The following is a 13,677-nucleotide window of genomic DNA, read 5'->3' on the forward strand; positions in this document are numbered from 1 at the left end:
CTCGGCCAATTCATGGACCAAGGTCTGTCCTGGTTGAGGCAGGTTTTATTTGTAAAGAATGATGATGTATTTGTTTCTCAAGAGAAATGTCAGCCCCTGGCTAAAGGCAAGTTGTGAATATAGGGAGGGAGATTAATGTTCTCAAGAGAGTTTTACTATGTGATTATTATGATACAATATCTGAATGACATTTACAGTTTAGAAAGAATGTAGTCATTTATTTTCCTTGAGAAAATGTGAGGTACTAGGATATTTTAGAAAGGATTCCTTGCCAGATGGAACTCTTGCTTTTGTTTCCCTCCCCGGTTTATTCATGAAGGAGACCATGCTTGGCAGCATCCAGACCATAATGCTTGCTTGCTTGCTTACTTGCTTTTTCATATGTATCTGGTTTGCTGAATAAATAAGCCCCCTAAGATGCAGTCACAAAGCAGCTTTATTGTGTGTTCTGCTCTCTTTAAAATGTATTCAGTGATGTTAGTATATCCATGTGACTTCAATTTCAGTGACTGCACACCAATTTAGAATTTAGAGTGTCTCGTTTAGAGCGTCTTGTTTTAAATAATAGTACATCTAAATTTGGTTGCCTTTTTTTTTTCTTAGTTTGCATTAGACTTTAATTTTTTTTTTTTAATTGAGGGAACATTGGTTTTCACCACCATGTATGATTCAAAGGTATAAGTTCATACCTGTTCAAATGAGAAAATTTCTTCCCTACCATCCCTATCTGACCATCATGGTTTATATGCCCATGGGTAGCAGTGGTGTGTTTTGAACTGATTCTTTCTTGCATTTGATCTCTTCCTGGGGGGTGTCATGGGCTGACTTGGGTCCCCTAAAAGTATTATGCTGAAATCTTAATCCCCAGCACCTTAGAATGTGACTGTATTTGGAGATTAGGGCTTTAAAGAGGTAAATAAGGTAACTCAAGGTCATTTGGGTAGGTCCTAGTCCAAGGTGACTGTGTCCTTATAAGAAGAGATTAAGACACGGATATGCAGAGGAACCTCACATGAACTCGAAGGGAGAACACAGATACTCCAGTCAAGCAGGGAAGCCTAAGAATAAAACTGACCCTGCTGTCCCCCTGATCTTGAACTTCCAGCCCCCAGTACCTGAGAGGAAATAAATTTCTGTTGTGTAAGCCACCAGTCAGTAATACCTCGTCATGGCAACTCTAGCAAATGAATACAGAGGGGGCCTTTGGGGATCCCGCACATTTCATCGCTTCTCCTGGACCATCCCTGTGATGGGATGAATCCCAATGAGTTCCGCTGACGCAGGCTGATGTTCTCACATCTGGTATGTTGCTTCTGCATCTGGGAATCTGCTCACTTTGTCCTCTAATCCACTCTACTAGGTAGGCTCTAAGGCAAACGACCACCCTCTGTTGTCAGTTGTCTGCGTCTATGTCACAGGGAATGTACGTCTATGTTCAAATAAACTGCAGCATTCAGGCTCCTCACAACACAGCAGCAGTCTGTCCTCCACACCCACCCTTTTAGTCTCTACCTAATAGATTTTCTAGGCAAGTGGACACCTGACCAGTCTCCCCAGTGGTTCCATAAGTTTCTCCTGCACTTGAGTATGCATGATGGGGATCATTTGCGTAATTCTTTTAATTAATTAATTAATTGATTGATTGATTAATCTGTTTATTTATTTATACAAGCACGGGGTACAGTCAGAAGCACGGGAGGGTGAGAGAATTCACCAGAGCCAGAGTGGGGAGGAGAACAGGCAGATCGATGAAATACACTGCTGAGGGGAGCAGCGGGCGGCAGGAGAGGCCTGCACGCCATGTGGGACCCTCGCCTGGCGGCCAGGGATCGAACCGGTGCTGCAGAGGCTGCAGGTAGCTTTGCAACCCAGCACTCAACTGCTGCGCCACTGGGGAGGCCCTCATTGCTTAATTCTATGCAAGGGAGAGCCCTCCCCTTGTCTCCATGCAATCTGAGCCTTTTAGAAGCTGGGTGTGGATGAGGGAGTTCCAGATTCCTCTTGCCAGTTTGGGGCTAAATCCTTTGAAAAGTTGCCTTTGACCTGGCCACTTACTTTGGAATGTCTCTGCTCTCTTTAGGCTTCCTATTTAACACTTAGTGCTTATGCATTATCCGTTCATTTTGCTGGAGTGAACTTTTACCGAGTGTTGACAATGGTGAGAGCCTTGCTGAGGTTAGAGGTAAATGCCTCGGGTTTTTCCTTGTTGAGAAATTCCCTGGCTAGACATGATAGACGCTCATGTGAAATACCAGAATATGCGTGTTGATTCGGAAAACGCTGGACGTGCCTAGTGACCTCTCCGGCATCGATGAAAACTCCATCCTAGAAACTTGCTCCTGGAGTTCTGTTGGGTGACCCTTGCTTTGCTTTGACTAGCATCCGGTTATTCAGAGTGGTCAGCTCCTTGCTTAGGCCTAGATGTGGTTGGAGGTTCTGCATGAGGAATGTAGTGATGAGGGCCAAGAGGCCAGGCAGGCTGGGAAAAGGAGGGGCAATCTGGTAAAATTTCACAGGTCAAATTAGTTTTTTTAACAAACTTTTTAGTGCTTTCATACCCACCTGGCCAAATCTACTCATCAGGTTGCATTTACTGCAGTGCCTCTGCTGCTCGCGAAGCAATTAACCTCCTCAGTGCTCTCAGGACAGGAGAGAGCCTTGCTGAGGTCCCAGGGGGAGTCTATAGGCCATGCAGATGCCTAACCCATCTTTGTTCTGCATTTAATCATCAAACATTTATTGATTGTCTGCCAGTAACCACGCTGCAGTCTAAGCAGAATGAAAATCCAACCCTGAAGATCCTCCATCCCATGGCAGTTAAGCCACCCAAGACATGCAATCTCAGATTTGCTGCAAATTGGTGACAGAGCTCTTGGGTCTAAATATGCAGAGGTTGGGAAGGATCTGTCTTGGGAAGAAAGAGAATGATATAAGGATGCCTACCAGGACTACTTACCCTCATGAGAGACCTTTTCAAGAGGTTGGACAGCTATCTAGAAGTGACGAGATGTCCTGTATTCCTCACTTGGCCTAGATGCAGAATTTCCTCTGGGGTCAGTTAGACATTCTCCTCCACCCCACCCCCACCCCCTCCCCAAATCTCTCTCTCTCTCTCACACACACACACACACACACACACACACACACACACACACACTCCCTCCCTCTATTAGGAAAACTTGTCTGATCTTTCCCTGAGCTCAAAGACTTCTACTTTTTGAATTCCTGCACTATTTGGCACCTAATTACTAGATAGTTCTGGATCCTTGGTCTGTTTTGACTTCTCCATATTGCCTGCTCAGGGTGTCCATAACCTAAATGTCTTTTGTGTTGAGCATTCTGTCTTACTGGCAGAACAAATCTGTAGAGAAAGTAAATGGTGAGGAGCAGTAGTTCTCACCAGCCTCTGCTTCCCATTTTATGGCCTTGATTCCAGAAGCAGGACGTGGTCATGGGCCTGGCCCCATCTGAGAGAGGAAGACGTGAAGCAGCTCCTGCCCACGAGTGACCTGGGGTAGCACAAGCTGCTGTGTTGTCAGGGACTTGTTTATTGGGAAGCCTCGTCCGGAAAGACCTTTGACAGAATGTGTTTGTTTTGCCAGATTGAGAGAATTGTTTAGTTTTGGTTAAAATTCAATCTTTGTTGCTGAGAGATTGTTGTGTGAGGAAATAATCAAGGACTTATGGGAAAAGAGGTGGATGCTGGCAAGGAGAGAAGTATTTTAATTTTATTCAGCTCTTTCTTAAGTGCTTCAGATTTTAAGTCTGACGTTCTTTGTAACTTGGAAGAAAAAGTCCTGAAGCCTTTCTGGGGTACACATCCTCTGGGATTGCAGAGGATTTTGTACAAGTATCCCCTACTCCTTGGCAGAAGGAATAATTAGCAAGAGAGAAGACATTGTTTCCTCTTCTCTACTGCTGTGGTGATTTAGAGGGAATTGTTTTAAACCACTGCTCCTGAATCCCGTGTATGTGTTATGGTGTTTTGGATACTAGTGAGTTCTTGGATTCAGGGAGGGAACATTTATTCCTCAGTGACCATGAGCAATCAGCTAGTTGCTCTCCTAGAATTTAGAGCATAGAGGGCTGCCCTTCCACTCCCCCATCCCCAATATTTTGAAAGATCTAAACAGTCAATGCTGGAAAATATTGATCAGTCATATCCATGTGTACAGTGTCTCTAGGTTATTTTTAATGGAACTGTCAATTATAGTTATGGTATAATATATACCATATATTGTATGGTATGTGATATATACACACACATATATACGTACAAACATACATACATACGTACATACATACATACTATCACTGAGTCTAAAACAATGGTTCCCTAATCTAGGTGAACATTGAAATCACTCAGGGAGTTGAAAAAAATTACAAATTTCTGGCCTCACTTCTGATTACAGAATCAGAATATTTGGGGAGCTCCAGGAGGACCCACATTGGCACTATTGCCTTATGAAGTAATTTGCAGGTCACATGTGGGTGCCTGTGTGTAGGAATAGGGGTAACGAAGAAGAAAGGAACTTTTTTTCCTATCTGTAAGGGCTAGAGAAGTTAATGGCAATTATTAAGTATTTTTTAAATAACAGCTTTGTTGAGATATAACTCACATCTGTTAAGTTCACCCACTTGAAGTGTACAGATGAATACTTTTTGGAATGTTCACAGGTTGTGCAACTATCGTGACAATACATGTAGGACATTTTCAACACTCCAGAGGAGACACCATATCCACTATAAGTTATTTATTTATTTATTATTTATTTATTTTGTGGGACCCTCGCTGGCGGCCGGGGAACGAACCAGTGCTGCAGAGGCTGTGGGCAGCCTCGCAGCCCAGCGCTCAACCGCTGCGCTACCAGGGGAGGCCCCACTATAAGTTATTTTTTAATACTTGAATTCTAATTTATTAGTTCATGACAAAGCTCCATCAACCAATATCAGTTTTTGGATTCGGGCTAGAATTTTATCAACTGAAGGAATCGCATGTTAAGCTGTGATTGAGAATTACATTATTTTTGAAACGGAGCAAAGGTTAATAAATAAACCCAGTTCCAGCCTTTTTGATGAGTGGGAAGCAAGGCTGTACATCCCTGTCCGCTTCGTCCTCACTGGTCACCTGTCAAGACCGGCGACCTTGATAGAAGCCATGTTTCAGTGACTTATGTTGGATTGGCGAGGTGGTGACCTGACTAACATTTCTGCTCATTGAGTAAATTTTCTTTATTGGGCTTGCAATGAGAACTTGGTTCAGATAACTGTTCCCATAATTTTGTAACATTTCATCCTCTTTTTGCGCCGTCCAAAATAGGCTGCTGCACAGTTAATCGCACTTCACTGCAACTGTGGTAAATTAAGAATCTTGATTAGGTGACTTTTGCAAGGACTGCTTTTAACTGAGTCTCCCTCCACAGATACTACACTCAAGAGAGCCTGTAAGCTAGTTGGGACTTTAAAAGTTTGGATTTGGGAACTGGGGCTGTAGGATTCCTGTTGACCCGACAAAGGCCAGCCCCTGATTGATGTATGGGTCCTTTGGGGAAAGAGGAGATGCTGGGTGAAGAGCCCGCCCTCATTTCAGAGATGGGTTACTTCCCACTAGCCACAGCCTCCAGGTGTTAAAATCCTTCCACAAATACCAGAGCAGTGATCTATTAATAATTTTAATAACCCCGGCTACAGTTCTTGTTCTGGAGTTACTATTCTGTAGGTCCCCAGAATTTCTTTACACTTGAACCCTGTCTTCTGTCTCCCTGGAGTTGAACCCATAGACCACCCAGCTCTCATAGACATTCATTTCAGAGCTAATAACCTTCCTCTGGAAACTTTCGGAATTACTTGCTATATTTATTTAATCCTCTTCAAATGAGAGTTTGCATATTTCTCCCTGTCATGCTAAAACAAAAACAAGAGCAAAAAAACAGGTATGGCGCCAATGAGGCCCCCCATGACCTCAAGCAAAAGTCTTGCCCAACTTGTCGAAGACATTGTGTTCCATGACTGAAGGAACACTTTGGGTGTTCCACCTTGGTGGGCTGTAGCTGATGGACTCTCCTAGCCTTGGCTTCCCTTCTCTGCCTTTCCTGCTGCATGGATTTGGCCTCTTTCCTTGCTGATTATTTGCCCACAGGGCAGATGGACCTGAAGTCAAAGGTTGATTTCCATTTTCTAGCTGCAGTTGGTGGGTGTAGAATTATGAGCCAGTGGTGGTCTGGGAATATCTGATTATCATGATTATGTCAACTAGGCTTCATCAAACTATGGTTTGTCTTGACATGAAAAAGGTTTACAAGCCAACTCAGCTTTGACAAGCACATTCCTTGTTCTACCCACTTTCACGCTAGGTTCTCAAACTTCATTGCACAAGAACATTCAACCAGAAAGACTCCTGGGCCCTGATCCCTGAGCTTCAGTATCCTTGGGATGTGAAACTGGGGTTTTACATTTAGCAAATTGTCCCACGGTCCTTGTGATGCAGATGAATTAGGGGCCAACTCTAAGAAACACTGTCCCGGAGTCTGCCTTTGACTGGTCATGTCCCATTCTGGTTTTCTCAGTGATTAAATCCTTGGCCTTCAGCAAGTTGTAATTAGAGTGGGTACAGTTTCCGAGGCAACGTGCACTCCCTCACTCTTGCCAAGGCTGGGAAGGTTGGAAGGGACCACATAGGGACTGCAATGCCTTATGATGGCGAGTTTTCATCCCATTTATCCAAGGGGCCTTGCTTAATGGCAGCAGCAAAAATGAAAGTAAACACATCAGGAGAATCAATCCCTGGGTGGCATCTGGAGGCAGTGACAAGGACCAGGGGGAGGGATCTTGAAGGGCTTTTTGAAGGTCAACTGTGGTAAGCCTTTGGGCACTATTCCTTAGTTCTCAAGTGGATGATACCCTTAAAATTCACCCGTTCTGTCTGTCATGTGAGGCTTGAAGTTACATTTTCTGGGTACTTGCTAAGTGATAGGAAAGTCACACAAACGTTTTCTCTTTTGACCTCAATGCAAAGGTCCTTACTTAGTACATTTTCCAGATTTAAGGATGAAAATTTAAAGTTTGTTCCGTATTTTTAGCACAGGATTCTACTTTTTTGGCTTTGGTTTTAAAACCAAAGGGTGGTGGAAAAAAAGTCAGTGCCCCTTAAGCCAGAATTTGGGATTCGGATCTGAATTCCCTTGCAGAGTCCAGCGAAAGTCAAGAATTTCTTCCCTGAAAAAGGTACATACTAAAAAATAAATAACGTAGGTGCCCAGTAGATAGAGCTTTCCTAAATAAGGTGATTACTTATTGATGTTTCCTGCTTTCACTGGGAATTTCTGGATCCCCCAAAGACTGGGAGAGGCTCCTTGATTAGCATGACCTCCTGAGGAATGAGCTACTTGATGAGGGAGAGGCTTTGTTGCTCCTGGCTTTTTTTTTTTTTTTTTTAATCTGACTGCCCTGTGCATTTAGGAGGAAAACACTGAGAAAAATAAATAGGGAATGAATGGCATCTGGAATATGAACCTTTTTCCTTCTTCTTCGCTATTGTGGCCCTTCAAAAGGAGGCGGATAGTATTGTAATGGAAAGATGTGTGGAGGAATTAGTTCAGTACACAGATACTGTATTTTGTAAGACATTTAAGCCGTGAAACTTGTTCTACTTTTAATATTTGGGAAGGTGGAATGACATTTAAGGTTTTGGTTAAGAGACATACTAGGGGTGGGGAAGGAATTAGGGTCAAAATAAGGGGGGCGGGAATTGTATGGGGACTATAACCAAAATGAAAATGCATACATTGTGCAAAAATGAAAAATGATGTAAGAATTATATAAAATAAAATTTAAAAAAATCAAAAAATAAAGTTTTGGTTAAATTGAAATGTAACAAGTTCTAGGGAGCGTATCATTGTGGACTGAGAAGGGTTCTTTACCACTTCCTTGCTCTTAACTGACCACTTTCCCAACCTTACCATCCCAATCACTTACCCATGGGCCAAAATGACAGTCCAATTAGGGAGGGAATAGCCCTAGTTTCTATTTGGAAATGTAGATACTTAACTTTCTTTCTTTCTCTGCTTAGGTATTGAAAAATCTCCTCTAGAGTTTTTGGAAGGCTGAATGGGCGAAACATGAAGAGCTTGAAAGCGAAGTTCAGGAAGAGCGATGTAAGTGCTTGGTGACTCACCCTCTGGCTGCTCCACCCCTGCTCCCTGGAGCTGCAGAAACAGTGCTTGCTCCTGCTTTGATAAGCCTCTGGGTTAATCAACGACAGAATTCAGCTCTGGGCCCCTGCCCGGGGGTGGCTTTTACAAATGGCAGGCTCTGGAAATTCCTTGCTATTTGTGTGTATTGCTGTCACTAGTGACATTTTAAAATTCCTGGGGTCTGAGCCTTGTAGAAAAAGGAATGGTCCAATTAAACACTAAAGAAAATAATTAAAAAACCCCCTCATTTCTAAAATCCCTGGTATCTGATTCAGAATGTCATGTTTAGAAGAAGTTTGTCCCGTGACAGTGGTTCAGGAGGGAGGTATTAGCATGGTTTGTCTTTGGCCTTAGGAAACTTTTTTTAAAACTCTTTGAAAGCTTTTGTGGTAAACAATAATATCTCTTGGTGCCTCCACCTTTACTCCCCCTGAATTCCTGGGGTTCTTACTCATGTATTATCCATCATAAAAGACTTTGGATTGGAGGAAACTGTTATGATGTCAGAATTATAAAACAAGTTCTCCCAGAGAAAACAGATAACAGCAGTGGGATTATGCACAATGATTCTTTAACAAAGGTCCCCTCGTAAAAGCTGCGTGGGGGGGGTGGGTGGTTGCTGTCTCATACTAGCTGCCCTCCAGATGCTTTGAGTAGAATTGTTGCGTGGGGGAAGTTAACGGATGAGTTATTAGAGCGCCAGCCCAGGTATGTCACCCTCATGATGGACTTGCCCAGCTGTCATTTAACATTGGGTAATTAAAGGTGAACCTGGATTTATTGCTTTGCAGGAATCACACCATAGCACAACTGCATTTTAGCACTGGATGGAGGCTGCCTCTTTTAAGCTAGTGTGGCACACACACTCCTCTTTGGGGCCAGAGCTGTCACCTGTGAGAGCATCGTGACATGTAAATTAATTACTTCCCTGATAAGGCCCAGACCAGACAAGATACTGGTGGGACAACAACATCTTGCCTCACTTAAAGGCAATTAGAGTGGGAAGGGCTTTTATTTATTTTTTTGTTTGTTTGTTTTTAAAGATTTATTTATTTATGCATACAAGAGCTGGGGTACAGGCCAGAGGTTTGGGGGTGGGGGGGGTGAGGATTCACCAGAGACAGAGTGGGGAGCGGAACAGTCAGACTGACTGAAATACACTGCTGAGGGGAGCAGCAGGCGAGACAGGAGAGGTCTAATGTGCCATGTGGGTTTCTCCCTTGTTGGGATCAAACTCATGCTACAGAGGCTGAGGATTGCTTCATAGTGGGGTGCTTAACCCCTTGTACCACCAGGGAGGTGGGGGGTTGGGGGCTGCTGGGAAGGGCTTTTCAGACAATGTTGCTGTCATCTTCTCACTCTTAAAAATTTTTTTTTTTTTATTAAAGTCACATTGGTTTAAAACTTTATCTCGTTTCAGGGTACAGCTTTATAATTAGACATCTTTATAGACTACACAATGATCCCCACCAAAAGTCTAGTTTCCATCTACCACTCCACAGGGTCCCCTTAACCCAAGGTACCATCTCTCTTCCCTTTTTCTCTCTGGTAACCACCATTTTGTTTTTGTTTTGTTTCTTTGTCTTCCACATGAGTGAAGTCTTACAATATTTGTCTTTTCTCCATCTGACTGATTTCCCTTAGCACAATCCCCTCAAGGTTCAGACATGTCACCTGCTCACTAGTTAGGTGAGTTAACATGCTCGGAGAATGTGCGGTGACTTTGCCAAAGTCATTCACTAGCTTTTATCCAGTGTGAGAGCCTTGGTCATTTGACGTCTTCAGCCTCTTGTTCCTGCAATTCCCTGAGAAACTTCCTTAGCCTTCCCAGCTGCTGGCGTGCACCACAGTCTGTATGTCTTACTGGGCTTTCAGTTAAGAAGGAAACATTGGTTAAAAGGAGATCCTGCCCAGTTGAGTGGATATGGGTCTGTAAATTGTGTGACCAGGGTAGCAAATGTATTTTCCATTCCAAGGAATTTGGGTAGCTTCCATTTATGCAAGTTGAGATTATTTGAACAAAATTTAATCAGTCTAGAGCTCCCTACTATAGGAACAGGGTAAGTGGTAAGGCACACATAAACATTTGGCTTAAAAAATGCAAAAGTAGAGGTAGTTGGGAGGGTGTTGCTGGAATCTAGTTTTAAATAAAACCTGAAATATTTCCATGAAAAAAAAAATCACAGTAATAACACCATTAAAAGCTTCTGGGATTTGGCAACAGAAAGACTGAGATTTTGGCAGTTAGTGTTGAGAAATGTTAGAGGAGCAAGCTGGGGGAGGGGGGAAGCAAAGGAAATTGGTATAATGGGGCCAAACAATATCAGATTCATCCCGAATTGCTTCCCAAAGCCACGCCTCTGCACAGCTATATGGTGGGAATAAAAAAACAGAAGAAAACCATTTCAAACCCAGTTTGTTAACCAGCCTTACGATAGCAGCAGTTAGCCTTTAGGCAGTATTTACTCTGTATTAGATGCTGTAACAAGCTCTTCACGTGAAATTTGTTTGCTCCTGCCACAGACCTGACGTGGCAGGTATATTGTTAGACTCATTTTCCAGATGAAGAAACTGAGACCTAGTAAGGTACAGTAAAGCTACTGTGGGTTTCTGAGAGCTCTAAGTCATAGAAAGTAGCCTGATTCTAGAGCCCAGTGTTCCTGAAAGGGGTGTTTTGGGTGGAGTTTTGACTTTATGAAGTAATGTAGGCAGTAGCTTGGAAAGGTGACTTGGGATCTAGGTGTGTGGCCTAAGGCCAATCCCTTGCCTCTCCTGAACCTCAGGTTTTTCACCCAAAAGGTGGAGAAAATAATATTAGCTTCATAAGGTTGCTGGGAAGATTCAGGGTGCTCATGTACAGAGAGCACACCTCTTAGGACCTGGCACTCAGGAGATGCTTGGTAAATATGTATTCCTGTCTCTTAATCAGACACCCAGGATAGAGAGTAGGATTGGAAAAGTTGAGATGGGCTGGAGGAGAGAATAATCTGGTGACATAGCTGCCTCTGAACAGGTGATGGAGTGGGCTTGCATTTCAACGTGTGGCTTTCAATTTGAGTTTTTCTGTAAATGTATGTGCACATGCTTGTATCCCTTGTTACAAGAAAAACAAGTTTTAAGCTGTTTAATCTTCACTTCAGTGAGCCAAACTCTAATCTTCACCTGGAGTGAGTGGTCTCTCTCTCCAAGAGGTGTCCTGAACCATCCACCATCAAATTTTCCTGCTTGTCTTTGTGTGAGGTTGAAAGGAGAAGGGGGAAGAAAGGGTTCTTTGTGTTTCTGGTGGGCAGGAAGAAGAGAGACAGCAGATCAAGTTCGTGCTTCCATAAAGAGAAGGCAGCTGACCCAGCGGTGTGCCTGCATTTCAGCCAGCCTGCTCCTGGGAGGTCTGCTGCCCGACTTGATTGTGGCCATTGAGAGCAAATTCCTGGAGTGAAAAGGGACAAGAGGGGCCCAAAGGAGCCTCCCATGGATGGTTCTAAGGTCCTGCTGCTACTCCAGGACCATCCCCAGACAGGAAGATTTAAACCAAGTCTTCTTTGTGGAACACTTACTGCTACCAAGTCAAGTAGATTTATGTGAGTGTAGTGGGGAATGAGCCCAATTCCATGGGCTGTGGTTCCATATTTGGAACCCTGAAGGCAACCCACAGAGACCAAAGAGAGTTCTAAAACATTTGTTCTACAGTGGGTGACATTTTTCAGGTTGTAACTATACCTTTATCTTGGGTGTCCTTAAAACTTGGGTTTGACACTAGAGGGAACACAGGAGAATTTGTGAAATAATGGTTCTTGTCTTTAAGTTCATAAGCTGAGGTGGGAGGAGAAAGATCGCATGCAGGAAATAAGTGAGGCAGAATACAAATAGAATTAGATTTATATATCAAAAGAACCTTCAATATTCTGTGACTAGTTGTTCAATTTGGGGTCTGGATGGTAAATGCTTTAAATTTTCAGAGGGGTGAATCATGGTAGAAATTGGGGGAGGTTGGGCCTCCCCGGTGGCGCAGCGGTTGAGCGCTGGGTTGAGAAGCTGCCCGCGGCCTCTGTGGCGCCGGTTCGATCCCCGGCTGCTCCCCGGCCACCGGAGGAGGGTCCCACATGGCGCGCAGACCTCTCCTGCCGCCTGCTGCTCCCCTCAGCAGTGTACTTCGGTCCTTCTGCCTGCTCTGCTCCCTGCTCTGGCTCTGGTGAATTCTCTCGCCCTCCCGCGCTTCTGACTGTACCCAGTGCATGTATAAACAAAACAAACAAACAAATAAATAAAGCATGCCTCTATAAAAAAAAAAAAAAAAAGAAATTGGGGGAGGTTTATGGAGGTGGAACTGCTTCCAGGCCTTGAGTATGGGTAGGACGCAGCAGATGGTTGGGAGAGGAGTAGTGGGTAACACAGTGGAGTCAGCCATGGAGCATTTGGGTGTCTCATTGTCCAAAATTACCCTTAACATGCGTAACCGTATTGCTTCCAGAACCCGGGAGAGTGCCTGTGGCCTGGCTCTGAGTCTTCGTAAGAACGCTATAAATTTTTCATTCTAGTTTTAAAAATGGATACACTTGACTTTTATGCTTATAAAATGAGCAGCGTTCTAAATCATCATTATTTATATCTTTTACGACTCTCTTTTGAAGTGCCTTCTTTACCTCTTTAAATATTTGCAGCAACTAGTACGTGGTTCCACATGGAAAAATGAGCTGTCATCATGAGAAATGAGGCCAAGAAGGTTGGGATTTCCCTTTGCTAATAAAATGCTCAGGCTTCTGGAATTTCTTTGTTAATGCCAATTTTTAGTGCCTTGAGTGAAATGGGTGGAGGTTGAGGGATGGGAAGTAGGATTGAAAGATCTTTGTAACAAATCCTGAGAAATGCCTCTCAAACATGATCGAGGTCTTCAGAGTTTACTTTGTGGGTGTGTATCTAATTTTATGAAAGATTTGTTCCCAATTATGTTTTCCATTGTAATAGGGAAGCAGAGGATATGCCATTAAAAAAAAAAATTCAAAACAGCTCAAAATGGTTGATTCTATGAGCGATGGAATTGATGGTATTTCTTTATGTAGCAGCTACTAACAGTGCAGCTTTCAGCCAAAGAAATGCAGACACCCAGTGAATCTTGAGGAACCAGACACATCCTGCCCAGACAGGAGTTTGAATTTGTTGCCTGTTGAGAGAAGGGCTCTGATGAAGGTTGATAATCGTCCGTTTTGGCCAAGGTATTTTTCCAAGGAGTTTTTAATCATTTGTAAATAAGTTTTTACAGATGCCCAAGGCCTGCCTCTCCCACCACACATACCAAAAAATGTGGGAGTATTTAAAATTCAAATCTCTCTGTTGACTGAGAAGCCTTGGCCAAATCTATTGTAAAGCTAATAAGCCTCTGTTTTTTCATAGACAATTTTAAAATACAGCAGAGATGACCTTGCAAAGACCACAGCACCACAGTTCCTTTATCATCTGGACTATTTTCAGGGTCTAGGAGAGTAAGGCC

General features: G+C 43.4%; 1 protein-coding gene across 2 annotated transcripts in view; it reads left to right on the forward strand.

Moving 5' to 3' along the window:
• Nucleotides 1-8,117: 8,117 nt before the first annotated feature.
• The window catches only part of RAI14 (retinoic acid induced 14), a gene marked incomplete at both ends in the record, with an annotated part of 102,770 nt that continues 97,210 nt past the window's right edge, over nucleotides 8,118-13,677 (forward strand). For both annotated transcript variants that reach the window (XM_084233160.1, XM_084233161.1), the window contains one exon: nucleotides 8,118-8,153. In XM_084233160.1, the coding sequence (XP_084089286.1) occupies nucleotides 8,118-8,153 (36 nt within the window). The remainder of the gene's footprint in view (nucleotides 8,154-13,677) is intronic.

Source organism: Talpa europaea (assembly GCF_964194135.1).
Source record: "Talpa europaea genome assembly, chromosome: 5".
Taxonomy (NCBI): Eukaryota; Metazoa; Chordata; class Mammalia; order Eulipotyphla; family Talpidae; genus Talpa; species Talpa europaea.